At 47.9% G+C, this 22,336-nt stretch overlaps 1 protein-coding gene across 3 annotated transcripts in view; it reads left to right on the top strand.

Moving 5' to 3' along the window:
- The window catches only part of EXOC6B (exocyst complex component 6B), a 133,173-nt gene that overhangs the window by 64,301 nt on the left and 46,536 nt on the right, over positions 1-22,336 (top strand). For 2 of the 3 annotated variants that reach the window (XM_069977171.1, XM_069977172.1), the window contains exons 10-22: positions 4,352-4,435; positions 4,706-4,752; positions 5,127-5,247; positions 5,702-5,773; positions 5,866-5,963; positions 6,058-6,163; positions 6,419-6,528; positions 7,583-7,694; positions 9,309-9,443; positions 11,440-11,619; positions 12,831-12,860; positions 16,066-16,207; positions 21,547-21,620. In XM_069977171.1, coding sequence (XP_069833272.1) covers positions 4,352-4,435; positions 4,706-4,752; positions 5,127-5,247; positions 5,702-5,773; positions 5,866-5,963; positions 6,058-6,163; positions 6,419-6,528; positions 7,583-7,694; positions 9,309-9,443; positions 11,440-11,619; positions 12,831-12,860; positions 16,066-16,207; positions 21,547-21,620 — 1,311 coding nt within the window. The remainder of the gene's footprint in view (positions 1-4,351; positions 4,436-4,705; positions 4,753-5,126; positions 5,248-5,701; positions 5,774-5,865; positions 5,964-6,057; positions 6,164-6,418; positions 6,529-7,582; positions 7,695-9,308; positions 9,444-11,439; positions 11,620-12,830; positions 12,861-16,065; positions 16,208-21,546; positions 21,621-22,336) is intronic. The other variant, XM_069977173.1, reaches the window with a different exon arrangement.

Here is a 22,336-nt window from a genome sequence, read left to right as displayed (position 1 = left end):
CCATTGGAACAGGCTGGCCGAAAGGTCTAGACCCCACCCCCTTTACGGCGGCCAACCAATGGGCGTCAATTGGGCGGCGCCCACTTAATACAATCTGCAGTTGATAAAAGGACACTTTACTTGAACAAGCACCATGACGTATCATATGAAATAAGGTATGAAAAACGCTAAATTTACCCTTTACACCTGTGTAGAGATGTCAGAATGCAAAAAGGGGGTGACAGTGTCACTTTAAGTAGTATTTAAGCCTAATTTGGACCCTCAAACAGTACTTGGGCCTATTCTAAGCCTTCACTTAGTAGAAAGGCCTCGTCTGCGACCTCCTATGAAATGCCCCCTTTTTGCCTCAAATAGACTATAGGCCCCCTTTACCCCCATATAGTAGTCATGCCCCTCTGTGCCTCCATATAGTAGTCATGCCCCTCTGTGCCCCCATTTAGTAAGTAGTTTGGCCTTGTATGTGCCCCCATATAGTACTTAGGCTGCTCTGTGCCCCTATATAGTAGTTATCCTGTGTCCCCCATATGGTAATTTAGCCCCACCCCTCTGTGCCTCCATGTATTATTGGTCTTCCTCCCCTTATATAGTAATTGGGTCCCACCTGTGACCCCATGTAGTAGTTAGGTCCCCTCTGTGCCCCCATATAATAGGGCCCTCTGTTTCCCCATCATAATTAGGCCCCTCTGTGCCCCCATATAGTAGTCAGGCCACCATCTGTGCATCTATATAGTAGTTAGGCTTCCCTGTGCAGGCAGCTCCGAGTAGGTAGTATCCCCTATATAGCTACTCCCCCTATAGGTGGTCGCCCTGGTAGGTGGGAATCCCCCTGTAGGTGTAGATAACCCGCCCAATAGTAGGCCTGCCAGTATGTAGTATTCCCTGTGTAGCCATCCCCTGTAGGTAATTCTTCTTTTAGTTGCCCCCACCCCACTAGATATCCCCCTATTTAGGTACCCCTATAGGTAATAGTTAACCCTCCACTATGTAGTATCCCCCAATGTAATTGACACCCCACTTTAGTAGGCAGTAGGTATTAATGGTCTGGTCTGGGGGATGGTGACATTGATCGGGGGAGGGGGGGGTACTGCTGGGAGTTGTGGTATGTAGGTGACATTGATCAGGACTGGGGTACTGCTGGGAGTTGTGGTGTGTGGGTGACATTGATCAGAGGGGGGGTACTGCTGGGAGTTGTGGTGCGTGGGTGACATTGATCAGGAGGGGGGGTACTGCTGGGAGTTGTGGTGTGTGGGTGACATTGATCAGGAGGGGGGGTACTTCTGGGAGTTGTGGTGTATGGGTGACATTGATCAGGAGGGGGGTACTGCTGGGAGTTGTGGTGCGTGGGTGACATTGATCAGGAGGGGGGGTACTGCTGGGAGTTGTGGTGTGTGGGTGACATTGATCAGGAGGGGGGGTACTTCTGGGAGTTGTGGTGTATGGGTGACATTGATCAGGAGGGGGGTACTGCTGGGAGTTGTGGTGTGTGGGTGACATTGATCAGGAGGGGGGGTACTGCTGGGAGTTGTGGTGCGTGGGTGACATTGATCAGGAGGGGGGGTACTGCTGGGAGTTGTGGTGTGTGGGTGACATTGATCAGGAGGGGGGGTACTTCTGGGAGTTGTGGTGTATGGGTGACATTGATCAGGAGGGGGGTACTGCTGGGAGTTGTGGTGTGTGGGTGACATTGATCAGGAGGGGGGGTACTTCTGGGAGTTGTGGTGTATGGGTGACATTGATCAGGAGGGGGGTACTGCTGGGAGTTGTGGTGTGTGGGTGACATTGATCAGGAGGGGGGGGTACTGCTGGGAGTTGTGGTGTGTGGGTGACATTGAGGGTCAGATCTGTCAGCCACTGTGACCTTCTTAGTACAGGAGTGTGATGTGGCGCTCTAGTGTTCCCGGTGTGAGAGATGCCAGATGTCTGTGACCCCGCAGAGCCTTATCTGCCCATCTGGTGCCCCGGCTGCTGGTAGATAGCTGTAAACATACAGTGAGATCATAGGGATCGGCTCTGGCTCTGATACTTTGTGCTGCGCAGTGATAAGGACACAGGAAGAAACCATTAATAGGGTCCAGGGACTGCGATAACCAGCGACGTGCTGGGGAGGGGGAACCACGACTGCTCCGCTCCCCCGAGGCAACTGACTCAACTTGTTATGATGTTCTACTAAGTACCTGCTGACCCCCTGACCCTGAGGAGCGGGGGCTCCTGTTACATGCCCCCCGGTCCCTGGAGGCGGCTCATGGCTGCATATACTGTGTGCGGAATCTGCCCGATCATTAACCCTTGTGTGGCTCATAATAAAATCAGCCCTGGGGTCTCCAGCCTTCATCTGTAGTATACAGCTCTGGGGTATAATACAGGATGTAACTCAGGATCAGTGATGTATGTACACAGTGACCCCACCAGCAGAATAGTGAGTGCAGCTCTGGGGTATAATACAGGATGTAACTCAGGATCAGTAATGTATGTACACAGTGACCCCACCAGCAGAATAGTGAGTGCAGCTCTGAAGTATAATACAGGATGTAACTCAGGATCAGTAATGTAATGTATGTACACTGGGACCCCACCAGCAGAATAGTGAGTGCAGCTCTGGGGTATAATACAGGGTGTAACTCAGGATCAGTAATGTAATGTATGTACACAGTGACCCCCCCAGCAGAATAGTGAGTGCAGCTCTGGAGTATAATACAGGATGTAACTCAGGATCAGTAATGTATGTACACAGTGACCCCACCACCAGAATAGTGAGTGCAGCTCTGGGGTATAATACAGGATGTAACTCAGGATCAGTAATGTATGTACACAGTGACCCCACCACCAGAATAGTGAGTGCAGCTCTGGGGTATAATACAGGATGTAACTCAGGATCAGTAATGTATGTACACAGTGACCCCACCTGCAGAATAGTGAGTGCAGCTCTGGGGTTTAATACAGGATGTTACTCAGGATCAGTAATGTATGTACACAGTGACCCCACCAGCAGAATAGTGAGTGCAGCTCTGAGGTATAACGCAGGATGTAACTCGGGATCAGTAATGTAATGTATGTACACAGTGACTCCACCAGCAGAATAGTGAGTGCAGCTCTGGAGTATTAACCGGATGTAACTCAGGATCAGTAATGTAATGTATGTACACAGTGACCCCACCACCAGAATAGTGAGTGCAGCTCTGGGGTATAATACAGGATGTAACTCAGGATCAGTAATGTATGTACACAGTGACCCCACCTGCAGAATAGTGAGTGCAGCTCTGGGGTTTAATACAGGATGTTACTCAGGATCAGTAATGTATGTACACAGTGACCCCACCAGCAGAATAGTGAGTGCAGCTCTGAGGTATAACGCAGGATGTAACTCGGGATCAGTAATGTAATGTATGTACACAGTGACTCCACCAGCAGAATAGTGAGTGCAGCTCTGGAGTATTAACCGGATGTAACTCAGGATCAGTAATGTAATGTATGTACACAGTGACCCCACCACCAGAATAGTGAGTGCAGCTCTGGGGTATAATACAGGATGTAACTCAGGATCAGTAATGTATGTACACAGTGACCCCACCACCAGAATAGTGAGTGCAGCTCTGGGGTATAATACAGGATGTAACTCAGGATCAGTAATGTATGTACACAGTGACCCCACCTGCAGAATAGTGAGTGCAGCTCTGGGGTTTAATACAGGATGTTACTCAGGATCAGTAATGTATGTACACAGTGACCCCACCAGCAGAATAGTGAGTGCAGCTCTGAGGTATAACGCAGGATGTAACTCGGGATCAGTAATGTAATGTATGTACACAGTGACTCCACCAGCAGAATAGTGAGTGCAGCTCTGGAGTATTAACCGGATGTAACTCAGGATCAGTAATGTATGTACGCAGTGACTCCACCAGCAGAATAGGGAGTGCAGCTCTGGGGTATAACACAGGATGTAACTCAGGATCAGTAATGTATGTACACAGTGACCCCACCAGCAGAATAGTGAGTGCAGCTCTGGGGTATAATACAGGATGTAACTCAGGATCAGTAATGTAATGTATGTACACAGTGACCCCACCAGCAGAATAGTGAGTGCAGCTCTGGAGTATAATACCGGATGTAACTCAGGATCAGTAATGTATGTACACAGTGACCCCCCAGCAGAATAGTGAGTGCAGCTCTGGAGTATAATACAGGATGTAACTCAGGATCAGTATAGGATAAGTAATGTAATGTATGTACACAGTGACCCCACCAGCAGAATAGTGAGTGCAACTCTGGGGTATAATAGCGGATGAGTACAGACAGTGCTTTATGGTAGATATTTTCCGCCTCTGTTACTCACAATGATGTTCTCTCATTTTAGGGATCTCGGGAGATCTTTGAGAACTACTACAGGAAGCAGAGGAGAAAGCAGGCACGGCTAGTGCTGCAGCCACCAGCTAACATGGTAAGTATGACAGTAGCCGCTGTCCACCATGGTGCACCCTCCTCCTCCTGCCGAGGTGTCCGGGCTACGTCTTCCCTGCAGCGTGTAAGATGACGGATACTGTGCAGTAAGTGGGGGATGGGCTCAGGAGAGAGGGATGTTGCAGGCAGGTTTGCTTCCGAACTGTCCACTGTGTATTTTAGTGGCAGCAACCAATACTGCAGACGTATGTGCATGTACAGATGTACAGCCCATAGTCATCCTCACTGACTGTGTAAACCTCTATTACAGCATGAAACTCTGGACGGATACAGGAAATACTTTCACCAGATTGTAGGGTAAGTGTGTTCTCCCCCAGTAAGATGTCACAGTCTCCTGCAGCATTAGCCCCATCCTGGCTGGAGTTGCCACATAGCTGCAGCTACACATATCCATCCAGAGAGCATTAGAATAACACAGCTACTTTACTGCAACAACAGCGCCAGCCTTGTCCTCAGGTTATGTGTGGTATTGCTCTGTTCTCTTCAGTGGAGCTGAGCTGCAGTACCACGCCCAAACGGAGGACAAAAGTGGTGCTGTTTTTGGAAGAAAGCAGCCATGTTTTTTTTCTAAGCCTGGACAACCCCTTTAAGTTTCGTGATATTGTCTGTTATATCGGGATGTGTCTCCTTTCCACCCAGTGCTGTATTAAGTGGTGTTTCCAATGTTTCAGGTTTTTTGTGGTTGAGGATCACATCCTTCACACGACGGGCGGCCTGGTGAATCAGGCTTACGTGGATGAGTTATGGGATTTAGCGTTGTCGAAGACTATGGCAGCTCTGCGGACACACTCGGTAATACACCTTCATGCTTTTTGTTAGGGTCCTTATAGTAGAGATACAATAGCATGTTTGTTAGTCTATAACTAATGGAGAAAGTAATTGGCTCTAATATATTTATAATAATAATTATTTGTATAGCGCCAACAGATTCTGCATTCTGCCATTATAATAGCCTTAGACCTCTAGGTCGCCCTCCACTGATTCTAAACCTCTAGTTGCCCCTAACGCTTGCTCTAGACCCCCAGACAGTCACTTGATGGTACTCTCACTTTCTCCAGACTTCTGTGACCTTCACATTGACTTTAGACCGACCTTTAAGTGGCCCTCCACTGATTCTTTCCACTAGCTTTAGGTCTGTAGATGCAGATGATCTGCGTACCACCAGGGGGCCCCCTGCATGATCTCCATACTGCTGTCTAATAGATTCATGGACACATGATCTGACTATTTCTCCTCTGTCCCGCAGTCATACTGTTCCGACCCCAACCTTGTGCTGGATCTCAAGAACCTCATAGTGCACTTTGCCGACACCCTCCAGGTATGACATGGTCTGTGAGCTCTTATTCCCACCATAGTTCCCTTCTGTCGTCTATGATATCCTGACCATCCTCTCCTTACTGATACATCCAGGGCTATGGCTTCCCCGTCAACCAGCTCTTTGACATGTTGCTGGAAGTCAGAGACCAGTATGGTGAGATCTTACTGAAGAAGTGGTCTGGGGTCTTCAGGTACGTTCCATCACCAAATGGACCCTCTACCTTTTTTTGCACGCGTTGGTTTCCTTGTTTAAGCCCTAAATAGTTTATATTTTGTTTGTTGTAGGAATATCCTGGATGCAGATAACTACAGCCCGATCCCCGTGAGCGATGAGACTGCATATAAGAAGATTGTCAGCCAGTTTCCCTTCCAAGACCCAGAGTTAGAGAAGGTACCCCACTTGTATGTGTGACTATCCTAATACTGACCCCTGTGGTCTCCAATAGTTTGTGTGATCCATATAGTAGCCCAATACTGTAGTATGTGTGACCAATCCCAATACTGACCCCTGTATTAATACCCCAATACTGACTCCTGTGGTCTCCACTAGTGACTGTGGTTATTGGAGAACCTGGGGGGTCCCCTAACACTATAGATCAGCCGTCTTTCTGTCTGTCTGAATGAAACTTTTCTCTCTTGTTTGCAGCAACAATTTCCCAAAAAGTTCCCCTTTTCTGAGTTTGTTCCTAAAATCTACTGTCAGATCAAGGAGTTTATCTACGCCTGCCTGAAGTTCTCTGAGGATTTACATTTAAGGTAAAAAAAAATCAATGTAAATGATCAAACTGTGATCTGAAGAGCTTGCAGTCTTTGAACCTTCCAGTAATGTTATATACATATATAGCAGGACAGGAGAGGAGATGTCCAGTATTGTTATATATTACCAGGCAGGAGAGGAGATGTCCAATAATGTTATATATATATATATATATATATATATATATATATATATATATACGGGAGGACAGGAGAGATGTCCAGTAATGTTATATATATATACGGGAGGACAGGAGAGATGTCCAGTAATGATATATATAGAGATATATATATGTGTGTAATATATATATACATACACACACGCACCACACACAGCGGTTGTACATTACCATTTTCATAGAGCTGCGATGCCTTCTTCTCCCAGGCTTCTTCTCTCCGTTCTCTCGGCGCGGTCTCCATTCTCTTGGCCTGTCTCTTCTTGATGCTCCCCTCATGTATAGGTGGATGGGGTGAGAGGTGACGGCTGCTCTTTTGCCCCCTGTCGTGTCCAGGCCTCATAAAATTCATCAGACAAGACATAAGACATGAGAAGGTCACTGACCCCTGGGCCGTCTTTGTGGTCTTGGCACTTTGGAGCCTCCATCTCTCACCTCCGTAGATAACACCTCTTGTCCTCCCGCTGACAGATCAAAGGCCCTGTCCATTACCGGAATCCAGAGATGTTACATGTGTCAGAGGCCCAGCATGACCTGACATTGTCTTCATCTACAGAACAGGGGGTTATGCACAGTGGCCCCCCCCCCCCCGACCACCATCCTCTGTTATCTACAGGCCATCTGTCCTGCGCCCCCGACATCTTAATTTCCTGTCTGGAGTTCACTTATGAAGTTCACCCTGGCGCGGACCTTTGCTGCTCCACTTTTGATGGAAAGTTTTGAAACGTTCTAATAGGTTTTGCGTTTATAATGTTTAGCATTTTAGAGGCATCTGCTTGAATTTAGTGAATAACCTGTTCCTAGAGAGCCGTGCCTGATGCTAGGAACAGCGCTGTGTACATCTTTGCGGAGTCCCTCCTAATTCTCTGTTATTTCAGCTCTACAGAAGTGGATGACATGATCAGAAAGTCTACAAACCTCCTGCTGACCCGCACCCTGAGCAACTGTCTGCAGAACATCATCAAGAAGAAGAACGTGGGACTCACCGAGGTAAGGGGGTAGCCATACCCCACCTGTAATGCCAGGGTGAGAAGGGACTAGCCATACCCCATATGTAATATAGATTCCACCGGTCTATCCTGCCGGGGTGAGAGGGCACTAGCCATACCCCGTATGTATTATAGATACCACCAGTCCATCCTGCCGGGGTGAGAGGGGACTAGCCATATCCCGTATATAATATAGATACTACCGATCCATCCTGCCGGGGTGAGAGGGGACTAGCCATACCCCATATGTAATATAGATACTACCGGTCCATTCTGCCAGGGCTCGTAGAGGTAAGAGGGACCAGCCATACCCCATATATAATATAGATACTACCGATCCATCCTGCCGGGGTGAAAGGGGACTAGCCATACCCCATATATAATATAGATACTACCAATCCATCCTGCCGGGGTGAGAGGGGACTAGCCATACCCCGTATGTATTATAGATACCACCAGTCCATCCTGCCAGGGTGAGAGGGGACTAGCCATACCCCATACATAATATAGATACTACCGGTCCATCCTGCCAGGGCTCGTGGAGGTAAGAGGGACAAGCCATACCCCGTATGTAATATAGATACTACCGGTCCATCCTTCCAGGGGCCTACCCAGGTAAGGGGGCACTAACCACACCCTAGTTGTAAGGTCACCAGTCCATCCTGCTCTCGTATACCATTGTGACTGCATTCCGGTCCGCCAGCTATCCTACACAAGGCCCATTGCTGGCCAATTGAACCCATCTTGCAGCCGTTGTGTGAGGTCCGTATGTGTTTATCCTTTGAGCAGACGCCCCCTACTCTTCCCCCGGTCAGGCATTGAGGAGCGTATACTGCATGAACGCTTGGCAGAAGCTTTGATATGCGCCATGTACACAGTCTGCGGCTGTGTTATCTCTGCTGCTTATTATCCACATAGCTGGTGATGCTTCTCTTCCCATGAATGGACGCAGGAACAATACCAGGGGTAATTACAGCGGAGGAGGAGGAGGAGGCGCCATGGAATGGGAAGCCTTCGGGATCACAGCCTCTTTAATAACCTTTCCTATTACTTTTTTCCCCCCTATAGTGCGCATACAGTCATAGTGCCCAATACCAGCAGCGATCACCTAGAGCAGCCCTTACTTACTGAGCCTATTACACAGCTCTGGTATTATGGTCCTTGTACTCCAGTCACATCCAGAGCTGCATTCACAATTCTGCTTTGTTATTGGTGTTGCCAATACAAGGGTATAAAACCTATAGCGTCGTATCATCTCCTGGTGTGGATCTGTAATTATTAGGCAGAGTCTTGCGTAACCACATATAATACATGGTGCAATGTGTATTGGGAAACAGTGGGATCCGACAGGTAATAATCCAGCACCGTCAGTATCTACTAGCCAGCCAAGACATTAGCTTGCTAATGGATCCTAACAGTATCAACCATCATATATGTAATCCCTTTTGGCAGCGATAGCCCCTACCAGAAAGGCATGGAAATATGGAGCTGTACAACAGGTGGGGAGCCTCACCATTCATCTGCCTGATATCCGACCACCTGCCATATGGAGCATGAGTGTCCCAAAGCTAAGCCGTTTCCTATAGCTGCCACTAACCAGGCTGTCTTCCTGCAGCTTGTACAGATAATCATCAATACCAGTCACCTGGAGGTCTCCTGCAAATACCTGGAGGAGTTCATCACCAATATCACCAATGTCCTGCCTGACACCGTCCACACCACTAAGCTGTACGGCCTGACCACATTCAAGGTGAGAAGGAGAGTGCTAATGTCTGACAGGGTGTCTTCTGTATTGCTATATTGAGGCTTTATTGGTGAAGATTAATAACCCAGTAGGCGTACTGGTAGCCCATCCAGGTGTATAGTGGGTTATTGCTGATATCCCTGCTTTGTAGTGGGTCATTATTGGTATCCCTGCTGACTACCGAATCAAAAATAATATTCCTCATATTTAGTGGGTTATTGCTGATATCCCTGGTTTCTAGTGGGTCACTAATAATATCACGGGCGTCAAGTGGGTCAGTAATATAATTCCTGATGTCTAGTGGGTCAGTAATATAGTCTCTGGTGTCAAATGGGTCAGTATTAAAAATTCCTGGTGTCTATTGGGTCATTACTAAAAATCCTTGGTCTCTAGTGGCTTTGGGGCCTATTCCACGGGAGCGATAATCGTCCGAATCTGCCCGATTCGGCCGATTATCGCTCGGTGGAATAGAGAGAATGATCAGCCGATGATCGTGTCATCGACTGATCATTCATTTAGGTTCAAACCTAAGATCGTTGTTTGCCACCCACACATCGCTAGGGTGGAATAGCGATGCACGGCGCATCCAAGCAGCATACATTACCTAGCAGGACTTCTCCTGCGCTCCGTTTTCCTCCCCGGATCTCGCGCGCAGCATCAACCCCGGAGCGGCCTGACTGAGCTGTCAGACCGCTCAGCCAATCACAGGCCGGGACCTCCACGGCCAGTGATTGGCTGAGCGGTCTGACAGCTGAGTCAGGCCGCTCCGGAGTTGATGCTGCGCCGCGGGACCCGGGAGGAAAATGGAGCGCAGGAGAAGCCATGCTAGGTAATGTATGCTGCAAGGACATCGGTAACGATGTCCCTGCAGCCCTCGATAAACGATCATCAGGGCCGTGGAATAGGCCAAGTAAACGAGCGCCGATCTAGAAGATCGGCACTAGTTTACATCGTTGCTTGGCCCGTGGAATAGGGCCCTTAGTGTTAAAAATTGCTGGTTTGTAGTGGGTTGCCAATATTATCTCTGGTGTCTAGTGGGTCATTGCTGATATCTCTGATATGTAGTGTGTCAGTATTGGTATCTCTGGTGTCCACTGAATCAGCAATAATAATCCTGATATCTAGTGGGTTATTAATGATATTCTTGGAGTTTAGGGGTCAGTAATATAATTCCTGGTGTCTAGTGGGTCAGTAATATAATCCCTGGTGTCTAGTGGGTCAGTAATATAATCCCTGGTGTCTAGTGGGTCAGTAATATAATCCCTGGTGTCTAGTGGGTCAGTAATATAATCCCTGGTGTCTAGTGGGTCAGTAATATAATCCCTGGTGTCTAGTGGGTCAGTAATATAATCCTTGGTGTCTAGTGGGTCAGTAATAAAATCCCTGGTGTCTAGTGGGTCAGTAATATAATTCTTGGTGTCTAGTGGGTCAGTAATATAATCCCTGGTGTCTAGTCGGTCAGTAATATAATTCTTGGTGTCTAGTGGGTCAGGATTATAATCCCGGGCGTCTAGTGGGTCAGTAATGAAATCCCTGGTGTCTAGTGGGTCAGTAATGAAATCCCTGGTGTCTAGTGGGTCAGTAATATAATCCCTGGTGTCTAGTGGGTCAGTAATATAATTCTTGGTGTCTAGTGGGTCAGTAATATAATCCCTGGTGTCTAGTCGGTCAGTAATATAATTCTTGGTGTCTATTGGGTCAGGATTATAATCCCAGGCGTCTAGTCGGTCAGTAATGAAATCCCTGGTGTCTAGTATGGCAGTAATATAATCTCTGGTGTCCAGTGGGTCAGTGATGTAATTCCTGGTGCTTATATTCCTGATCTCTAGTGCTCAGTGAATCAGTAATAATTGTCCTAGTTAATACATTGAGTTATTAACCTTCTTAGTATGTCATGTGTGAATAGTGGTGTATCCCCAGAGGGTTATTAGTTCCCATAATGTCCGTGTTCATTAGTATAACTATGATGTGCCCCCATCTTATTGTGTATGTTTGGCTGCAGGATGCCAGACAGGCTGCAGAAGAGGAAATCTACACCAACCTGAACCAGAAAATCGATCAGTTCTTGCAGCTGGCAGATTATGACTGGATGGCGGCAGAGTCTGCGGAGCAGGCCAGCGACTATCTCATGGATCTGGTGGCTTTCTTGAACAGCACATTTGCAGTTTTCACCCATCTGCCTGTAAGTAGCTCCACTATACGGATCACTACGCACTATATAATAAAGATACATAGTCATATCTCATATGCAACAACCACTGCTCACAAGGCTCCAGCACTGCATATACCCATGGTTTTCATGTAGTTACTATAATACTGCTCCTATACACAAGAATATAACTACTATAATACTGCCCCCTATGCACAAGAATATAACCACTATAATACTGCTCCTATATACAAGAATATAACTACTATAATACTGCTCCTATATACAAGAATATAACTACTATAATACTGCTCCTATATACAGGAATATAACTACTATAATACTGCTCCTATATACAAGAATATAACTACTATAATGCAATACAGGAGAGAAAAAAGTGCTGCACCTCACACCTATGGCTGACACTAGTGCCTCTAGGCTGCATAAAAAACATCAGAATTTTGTGTATGAATTGATCAAGCCATACTGCCCCATGTACCTCGTGCCGGTATCTGATACACATGGGTCCCTACACTAAGTCCACACCGTGCCAGTCAGTGGCCACCAACCCCGCAGGCGTGCACAGTCAGGGAACGGGGGCCATGGGACGGCCCTGCGACCCCCATGCCACAGGACCAGACCCAAAAACACCACACCAGAACCCGGCCAGCACCGCCGGCGGAGAAGGTCGCCCCCAAGCAGCACAAGTCTGGATGAGGTATTGAGCTCACCATAGCTGCAGCAAACAGAATGGGAAAAAACAGGAGGGATTAAAAGCATGTGCACTCAGGTGTCTCCTGCTAATTGCGGTCATGTGGGTCTCACCAGGAGGAGTGCAAAACACTGAGAAAGAAAGAAAGCAAAATACAATACAGGAGAGAAAAAAGTGCTGCACCTCACACCTATGGCTGACACTAGTGCCTCTAGGCTGCATAAAAAACATCAGAATTTTGTGTATGAATTGATGAAGCCATACTGCCCCATGTACCTCGTGCCGGTATCTGATACACATGGGTCCAGCTTTCCCAGGTGCAGATATAACAGAGAATAGCCAGACTCATAGACTGGATGACTATAGGACTCCTATTAGACAGTGCAGTGATGGCGGCGTTTCCAGTGGGACTTTCCTGCAGGTCATTGTGTGCCTTGTAGTCAGTATACGCCGTGTACTGTCCCTGACATCCAGCCACTTCCCAGTAGAGAATCCCTCCTCCATCTCAGTGATCTCTGCCTTCTCGCCGTAGGCTGCAGCCGACTCGCACTCCAGGATGCCGGTGAGTAGCCGGAGTGCCGCGTGTAATAAGGGTCAGGGGTCAGGAGTGTGATCTGCATGACAAGTACCACCTAACAGAGACCACCGGAGTGCTGTGCAGGCTGCATGGAGTGTGCGACACCACTAATCCCTGCATGTGTGAGTGCCCCATACCGCCATACTGTGCAACCTGCTGGGATTGTCAGCCCTGACCTCCCTATAATCCACCATATTGGATGGTTCAACGTTCTGTACCATGGAGATGAGATAAATACCATAGTAGGGTTATGTAGATGAGATATATACTATAGTAGGTTATGTAGATGAGATATATACCCTGTAGGGTTATGTAGATGAGATATATACCATAGTAGGGGTATGTAGATGAGATATATACCATAGTAGGTTATGTAGATGAGATATATACCATAGTAGGGGTATGTAGATGAGATATATACCATAGTAGGTTATGTAGATTAGATATATACCATAGTAGGGGTATGTAGATGAGATATATACTACAGTTAGGAGTATGTAGATGAGATATATACCATAGTAGGGGTATGTAGATGAGATATATACCATAGTAGGGGTATGTAGATGAGATATATACCATAGTAGGGTTATGTAGATGAGATATATACCATAGTAGGGTTATGTAGATGAGATATATACCATAGTAGGGGTATGTAGATGAGATATATACCATAGTAGGGGTATGTAGATGAGATATATACCATAGTAGGGGTGTGTAGATGAGATATATACTACAGTTAGAGGTATGTAGATGAGATATATACCATAGTAGGTTATGTAGATGAGATATATACCATAGTAGGGGTATGTAGATGAGATATATACCATAGTAGGGGTATGTAGATGAGATATATACCATAGTAGGGGTATGTAGATGAGATATATACCATAGTAGGGTATGTAGATGAGACCTCTGTCCGTCCCGCCCCTCTCTAGCCTGGTCAGATATGCCGATCATTAGGATGACTATATAACACCCCCGTGCTGGTTTCCTATTAGAATGGATATAAATATAGATGTTGGATGTGTAATTGGAAGTGGTGGGTGTGCGGTGGTGAGTGGACAGTGAATGGCGGTGGGGGGTGATTAAGCGCCTCTTATATTGGGTAATGATGCTATAGAGAGCTCTTATAGCATAATGAGGAGTCCTACAGGAAACAATAAGATGTGCTAGTTACCTGAGCTCCTTACATCTCCACATCCCCCCTGTCCTTCATACCTAGACGTCACTGAGAGTTCAGCTCCTGCACGTGTTATAGAGTGAATGCATCATGGTAGATCAGTCCCTGGGTATGGCTACTTCACATAGTCTTCACTTCTGGGCCAGGGCTAATATGTTTGCAGCAGTTCACACTCCGACAACCCCTTTTCCCTTACTGCTGTGCCACAGAGGGGGGAGGAGATGACACTGCAGCAGTAGATACAACAGTATATACACCAGGGGCAGCTGCTCTAACTTTATATACATGTGATCAGATAAGAGGGAAGCCTTAATTTAACTTTTTTGGGTCATCTTCAGCCTCTAGCCCAGCCTGCAGGTACCCAGCCTAGGCTCACCCTTTCCCTCCCATACAGAGCACATGGTAAGCCCTGCCTCCCCTTCCTGTATTTTGTCCTGACCTAGCTGTTAGCAGAGACAGAGCTATCTTTACAACAGGGAATGGACAGCAGGTTGTAAAGAAGGGAGACCCCTAGTGGCCAAGACTTTAGAGCTACTTTTCTGGAGCAAATTAATTTATTTACACATATATTAGGAATTCCATAGACTGTCACATGTGTGAAATTGTGTGAGATGACGGCAACTATTTATAGGAGAATATCTTTATTTCATCATGTTCTTGTAAGGAGGAAATGGAAATGGTGCAGTCTTCCCTGGTGACATGTTTTACACAGAGTGCCTATCGTGTGCAGGAAGGACAGACAGTGACCAGCGACAGGGTCAGAGGGTGAAGGCCAATCATGGGGTCTTCCACAGAAGAGCTGCTGTAGAGCAAATTGCTGAAAAACTTCCTGCTGCCTATGATGAAAAGGAGTCAGATCACACAGTCCCCCTGTTACGGATGCTCCTCAAGAGTGCGGTCATATTGACTGTCTATAGTTATAAGTTTATAGTGCGCACTGAGAATCTAACACCCTGACAAATGGTTAAGGTGGATCTCCTTTCTTCAAAGATAGCAGCCAGTTTATATATCCTGGGGGTGTGTTCTTCTAGTAAGGCTCGTGTCAGTACTTCATGGCAGTAGGACCCTCTATTGGCAGCGGATATTGCCCCAGGGGGCCAAACTGTAGACATAGTTCAGGGCAAAGAGATCAAGGTGGAATGTTCTGAAGAAAAGTCCCTTCCATGGAGGCCGCACCTCACACCGTATAGATTCTCACAGAGCTATAGGGGTCCAGCCCCCAGAGGGCACATCTCAGGGCTATGGGGTCCAGCCCCCAGGGGGCACATCTCAGGGCTATGGGGTCCAGCCCCCAGGGGGCACATCTCAGGGCTATGGGGTCCAGCCCCCCGGGGGCACATCTCAGGGCTATGGGGTCCAGCCCCCCCCCCCCCCCAGGGACATATCACAGGGCTATAGAATCAGGGATTTGAACAGGCATCACATAGCTATGGGGTCAGTGCCTGGGGAGGGGCATCATAGGGCTATGGGGTTTGGGCCTTGGGGGGCATCTCAGGGCTATGGGGTCAGTGCCCTGGAGTCACTGGCTATAAACAGTGATCACTGAGCTGCAGGTAAGTGACCCCCGTAGTCGTGCCATGAGAGTATACAGAACAGCTATACATAACTTGTAGCTGAGTGACCAGCAGATATCTTCCATGCTGGGAGTTGTAGTGCAGCCTTCTCACAGTCCAGGATGATGATGAATGTCTCCTTTACATGCTGGACATGGTTTGCGCTGAGTAGGGATATAACTGGGATGGGATTCATTACACCCTTGGCCGGTATCCCCCTATTGTGTGAGCTATATGTGCTGACTCCTCCGTACTGGAGAATCCTGCAGCTCTCATCTGCTACCCCACACTAATTCCTGTACATGGCGTCTAATGGGAGTGTCTCCTGAAACACTCTGGGCTGCTGGATGACTGGATAATATTATTCTCAACACATAGAGCACCACAACCCCAAGTATTACCTGAGGACAATGCATTTCTATTATACCATATACATTGTGTGTTTTCTGTCCTGCAGGGTAAGGTTGCCCAGACGGCCTGTATGTCTGCCTGCAAACACCTCTCCACATCCCTGACACAGCTGCTCCTAGAGGCCGACGTTAAGCAGATCACTATGGGGGCCCTGCAGCAGTTCAATCTGGATGTCCAGGAGTGTGAAAGTAAGTGTATGGACCACCTGCACAGTGCTGTGTGCTATTACGGTGTATGACCTGCACGGTGCTGTATGTGCTATTACAGTGTATGACCTGCACGGTGCTGTATGTGCTATTACAGTGTATGACCTGCACAGTGCTGTGTGCTATTACAGTGTATGACCTGCACGGTGCTGTACGTGCTATTACAGTGTATGACCTGCACGGTGCTGTATGTGCTATTACAGTGTATGGACCACCTGCACAGTGCTGTGTGCTATTACAGTGTATGACCTGCACGGTGCTGTGTGCTATTACAGTGTATGACCTGCACGGTGCTGTATGTGCTATTACAGTGTATGGACCACCTGCACGGTGCTGTATGTGCTATTACAGTGTATGGACCACCTGCACGGTGCTGTATGTGCTATTACAGTGTATGGACCACCTGCACGGTGCTGTATGTGCTATTACAGTGTATGGACCACCTGCACGGTGCTGTATGTGCTATTACAGTGTATGACCTGCACGGTGCTGTATGTGCTATTACAGTGTATGGACCACCTGCACGGTGCTGTATGTGCTATTACAGTGTATGGACCACCTGCACGGTGCTGTACGTGCTATTACAGTGTATGGACCACCTGCACGGTGCTGTATGTGCTATTACAGTGTATGGACCACCTGCACAGTGCTGTGTGCTATTACAGTGTATGACCTGCACGGTGCTGTATGTGCTATTACAGTGTATGGACCACCTGCACAGTGCTGTGTGCTTTTACAGTGTATGACCTGCACGGTGCTGTATGTGCTATTACAGTGTATGGACCACCTGCACGGTGCTGTATGTGCTATTACAGTGTATGGACCACCTGCACGGTGCTGTATGTGCTATTACAGTGTATGGACCACCTGCACGGTGCTGTATGTGCTATTACAGTGTATGGACCACCTGCACGATGCTGTACGTGCTATCACAGTGTATGACCTGCACAGTGGTGTATGTGCTATCACAGTGTATGACCTGCACAGTGGTGTATGTGCTATCACAGTGTATGACCTGCACCGTGCTGTATGTGCTATCACAGTGTATGACATGCACCGTGCTGTATGTGCTATCACAGTGTATGACCTGCACAGTGGTGTATGTGCTATCACAGTGTATGACCTGCACAGTGGTGTATGTGCTATCAGTGTATGACCTGCACCGTGCTGTATGTGCTATCACAGTGTATGACATGTATGACATGTGCTGTGTGTTCTTTTAGTGTATGACCTACACAGTGCTGTGTGTTAGTGTATACATCTATCTTTACTGTTGGACTTCTCTCACCTCTCATACATCTACCTTCACTACTGGAGTCATCTCACCTCTCATACATCTACCTTCACTGCTGGAGTCACCTCTCATACATCTACCTTCACTGCTGGAGTCATCTCACCTCTCATACATCTACCTTCACTGCTGGAGTCACCTCTCATACATCTACCTTCACTGCTGGAGTCACCTCTCATACATCTACCTTCACTGCTGGAGTCACCTCTCCTCTCATACGTCTACCTTCACTACTGGAGTCACCTCTCATACATCTACCTTCACTGCTGGAGTCATCTCACCTCTCATACATCTACCTTCACTGCTGGAGTCACCTCTCATACATCTACCTTCACTGCTGGAGTCACCTCTCATACATCTACCTTCACTGCTGGAGTCACCTCTCCTCTCATACGTCTACCTTCACTACTGGAGTCACCTCTCATACATCTACCTTCACTACTGGAGTCACCTCACCTCTCATACATCTACCTTCACTACTGGAGTCACCTCTCATACATCTACCTTCACTGCTGGAGTCACCTCACCTCTCATACATCTACCTTCACTGCTGGAGTCACCTCATCTCTCATACGTCTACCTTCACTACTGGAGTCACCTCTCATACATCTACCTTCACTACTGGAGTCACCTCACATCTCATACGTCTACCTTCACTGCTGGAGTCACCTCTCATACATCTACCTTCACTACTGGAGTCACCTCACATCTCATACATCTACCTTCACTACTGGAGTCACCTCACATCTCATACATCTACCTTCAGTGCTGGAGTCACCTCTCATACATCTACCTTCACTACTGGGGTCACCTCTCATACATCTACCTTCACTACTGGAGTCACCTCACCTCTCATACATCTACCTTCACTGCTGGAGTCACCTCACCTCTCATACGTCTACTTTCACTGCTGGAGTCACCTCACCTCTCATACGTCTACCTTCACTGCTGGAGTCACCTCTCATACATCTACCTTCACTACTGGAGTCACCTCTCATACATCTACCTTCACTGCTGGAGTCACCTCACCTCTCATACATCTACCTTCACTACTGGAGTCACCTCTCATACATCTACCTTCACTACTGGAGTCACCTCACCTCTCATACATCTACCTTCACTACTGGAGTCACCTCACCTCTCATACATCTACCTTCACTGCTGGAGTCACCTCTCATACATCTACCTTCACTGCTGGAGTCACCTCACATCTCATACGTCTACCTTCACTGCTGGAGTCACCTCTCATACATCTACCTTCACTACTGGAGTCACCTCTCATACATCTACCTTCACTACTGGAGTCACCTCTCATACATCTACCTTCACTACTGGAGTCACCTCACCTCTCATACATCTACCTTCACTGCTGGAGTCACCTCTCATACATCTACCTTCACTGCTGGAGTCACCTCTCATACGTCTACCTGCACTGCTGGAGTCACCTCACCTCTCATACGTCTACCTTCACTGCTGGAGTCACCTCTCATACATCTACCTTCACTACTGGAGTCACCTCTCATACATCTACCTTCACTACTGGAGTCACCTCTCATACATCTACCTTCACTACTGGAGTCACCTCTCATACATCTACCTTCACTACTGGAGTCACCTCACCTCTCATACATCTACCTTCACTGCTGAAGTCACCTCTCATACATCTGCCTTCACTACTGGAGTCACCTCTCATACATCTACCTTCACTACTGGAGTCATCTCACCTCTCATACATCTACCTTCACTGCTGGAGTCACCTCTCATACATCTACCTTCACTGCTGGAGTCACCTCTCATACATCTACCTTCACTGCTGGAGTCACCTCTCATACATCTACCTTCACTGCTGGAGTCACCTCTCATACATCTACCTTCACTGCTGGAGTCACCTCTCATACGTCTACCTTCACTGCTGGAGTCACCTCTCATACATCTACCTTCACTGCTGGAGTCACCTCTCATACATCTACCTTCACTGCTGGAGTCACCTCTCATACATCTACCTTCACTGCTGGAGTCACCTCTCATACATCTACCTTCACTGCTGGAGTCACCTCTCATACATCTACCTTCACTGCTGGAGTCACCTCTCCTCTCATACATCTACCTTCACTGCTGGAGTCACCTCTCCTCTCATACATCTACCTTCACTGCTGGAGTCACCTCTCCTCTCATACATCTACCTTCACTGCTGGAGTCACCTCTCATACATCTACCTTCACGGCTGGAGTCACCTCTCGTACGTCTACCTTCACTGCTGGAGTCACCTCAGCATTAATTGAATAAAATGTATGAAACATTGTATATACTACCAAAAAAAGCCAACCATATTCATCAGCAGGATACAGGAGGGTGCAATAAGTAACCATGAAGCTGTAAAATGTCCCTTTAGCTTCTCTACCTACTAATGTCCCTGTAAGTTGTAGAGGGGGCAGCAGGTCTCGGGGCAGGATCCCCCCGGCTATTCCAGTCCAGTAATTCTGTGCACTTGTCAGAAGTTCAGAGCTGGGGCAGCGACACCAGGGGGAGCTGGGAAATCCTGCCGCCGACCTGCAGATCTCCTGCTGCCCAATTAGATGATGTGAAAGAGTCAGACATTGCAGAGCAGGTGCTGTCAACCTGATCAGCAGGGGGCGTGACCCCTCCCGCCCTGCCAGGCCCTGCGCTGCCACCCCGCTCCCAGGCAGGAAGACTGATGACGGCCATCCATCACCGTCACTCCCGTGCATTAGCTCTCAATAGATACACTTCTGATTTCTTTTCCTGTGGGAAGCCATGCTTTTTGTTGTCTGGCAGCTTCTGTCTTGTAATCTACTTGTTTAAAGATTTACAGACTGCGGCCCAGCGAGAGAGGAGGAGGAGGGGGCAGGAAAGGGGAAACACGGCTATTCAGGGCTGAGCCATGGAGGAGGCCGGAGCCCTGCAGGCCTGACATCATAATGGACCATATCATTTCTTACTACTCATACTGGTGCGTCCACAGTCCTGGTAAATCCTACGGGTATATTCACATGAAACACATTTCTGTGACCGTCCTGTAAAAGTCCTATTCATGTTCTTGCCGCAGGAACATAGCAAGCACTCTGCACAATTGAGGCGATTGTTCCGGCCCAGCTCGTACCTTGCATCCATTCTTCAGACTTGTCACCTTCACAGGAACCAATTGGGCTAACAGAGCGGGACGGAAGCTGCGGACTGCCCCACCACGTCCCATAGCGCGCACCCACAGCCACCGGCAGCCCACGCCGTCTGAGCCCCCTCATTCCCATCCTGTGAATATGATGAGAATCCAGCCGGTCGCCCGGTCTCATGGAGCTCAACGCACTGTACGGCCTGCAGAGCCCCGCTCCCTCTTTCATCCCAGACTGAGGCTATAATATTACAGCAGAGACCATGTAATCATCTTAGAAAGATTCCCAGTGGCCGTGTCAATGCCGAAGCCCCCCACCCCGGATGTAATGCACCATAACAGATAATAGGAATATGCCGGGGGGAAAGCACAATTGTCGATGCGTCAGCCGGTTATTTATTATTGATAATACTGGAGGGATGGGGTGACAGGCATGAAATCGGAAAATTCCTGCCGCAATATACAAAGCTTCCACCAAATGAAAGAACCTTCTTCTTTTTTTTATTGTGAGCAGCTCCTCCACCCTGGACAATGCCACCCCCACCTCAAGCCATCTCCGCAGCTTTTTTTTTTCTTCTTCTTCTTCTCCTCCTTCTTCTTCTTCGTTGACTTGTTTGTCCATTGACCAAACAAATAGCGCAGAGCTCGGAGTGGTCCATGGGAATAGATTTCAGGTTGAGTTAGTACAGTTTCCTTGCTGTCAGGACGCTGGAATTAATGGTGTTTTGATGACACAAATTTTGAAGAGCAGACAAAGAGCGTGAAGGCCGAGAGACATGGCTCCATAGAAGCCCGTTCCTCCTCTCCCCCAGCCTCCCTTGTCCTCGCTGTCATCCGTCTGCCAATCTTCCTGTCCATGCCTATTTAAAGACGCTTTTCATGGTTTATTCTTTCCCACAGGGTTTGCCAGATCGGGACCAGTGCCTGGGTTCCAAGGGGACACACTGCAGTTGGCCTTCATCGACTTAAGACAAGTAAGCCTTTGTTGTTTTGTGTTTTATTTCTCTTTTAAGATGTGTGACTGAGGGCCCATGAGGTCTTAAGGAGCGAGAGAAGGAATGGGGAGGGGGATGGGGGGGCTCCAAGGAAGGAGGCGGGGGTCTAAGACTCTTCAGGGATTAAACCCCCGGAGACCTGCGTCTTTCTCGCCTCCTTTGAGACTGTCAGGGTCGGTTCCTCGGCCTGCGCGGTGATGGACGCGAGGGATCTTGACGCTACGGCGCACCCATTCCTTCAAATACGAGGCTGACCTCAGCGTTGTGCAACATGTATATGACTTTTAGCAGGGCACTGGATAACTTAGCAAGCTTGTAAGGCGACACAAGAGGAGCAAGGGGGGAAAAAAAAACCCTGTGTTCTCAGGCCTGCCAAATCTACAGATGAGAATTAGAGGAGACGTACGAACCCTAGACATGGAAGGAAGCAGACAAGCCCAGACACGGCGCAGGTTCCTGAATGCCAGGCAGGAGCCCATATAGAGGCTTTCTGGGAAATAGCTGTACTTACTATCCTGTTATGTGTACCTAGAGGAGGGTCCTACATATAAGGTGGCTGCTAAGATGAAGATGAAGACTTGACGGTTCATGGTCTCTACTCCTGTATGTTGGCAAGGATGGGACTAGAACAATATACCGCATCATATAAATGAAGTGTATTTTTCATTCATCATCCCTTTCAGGGTACCTTTATC

Source organism: Dendropsophus ebraccatus, chromosome 7 (assembly GCF_027789765.1).
Source record: "Dendropsophus ebraccatus isolate aDenEbr1 chromosome 7, aDenEbr1.pat, whole genome shotgun sequence".
Classification (NCBI taxonomy): Eukaryota; Metazoa; Chordata; class Amphibia; order Anura; family Hylidae; genus Dendropsophus; species Dendropsophus ebraccatus.
The sequence above is the reverse complement of the archived record's forward strand: the minus strand, read 5'-3'. Positions and strand labels throughout refer to the sequence as shown.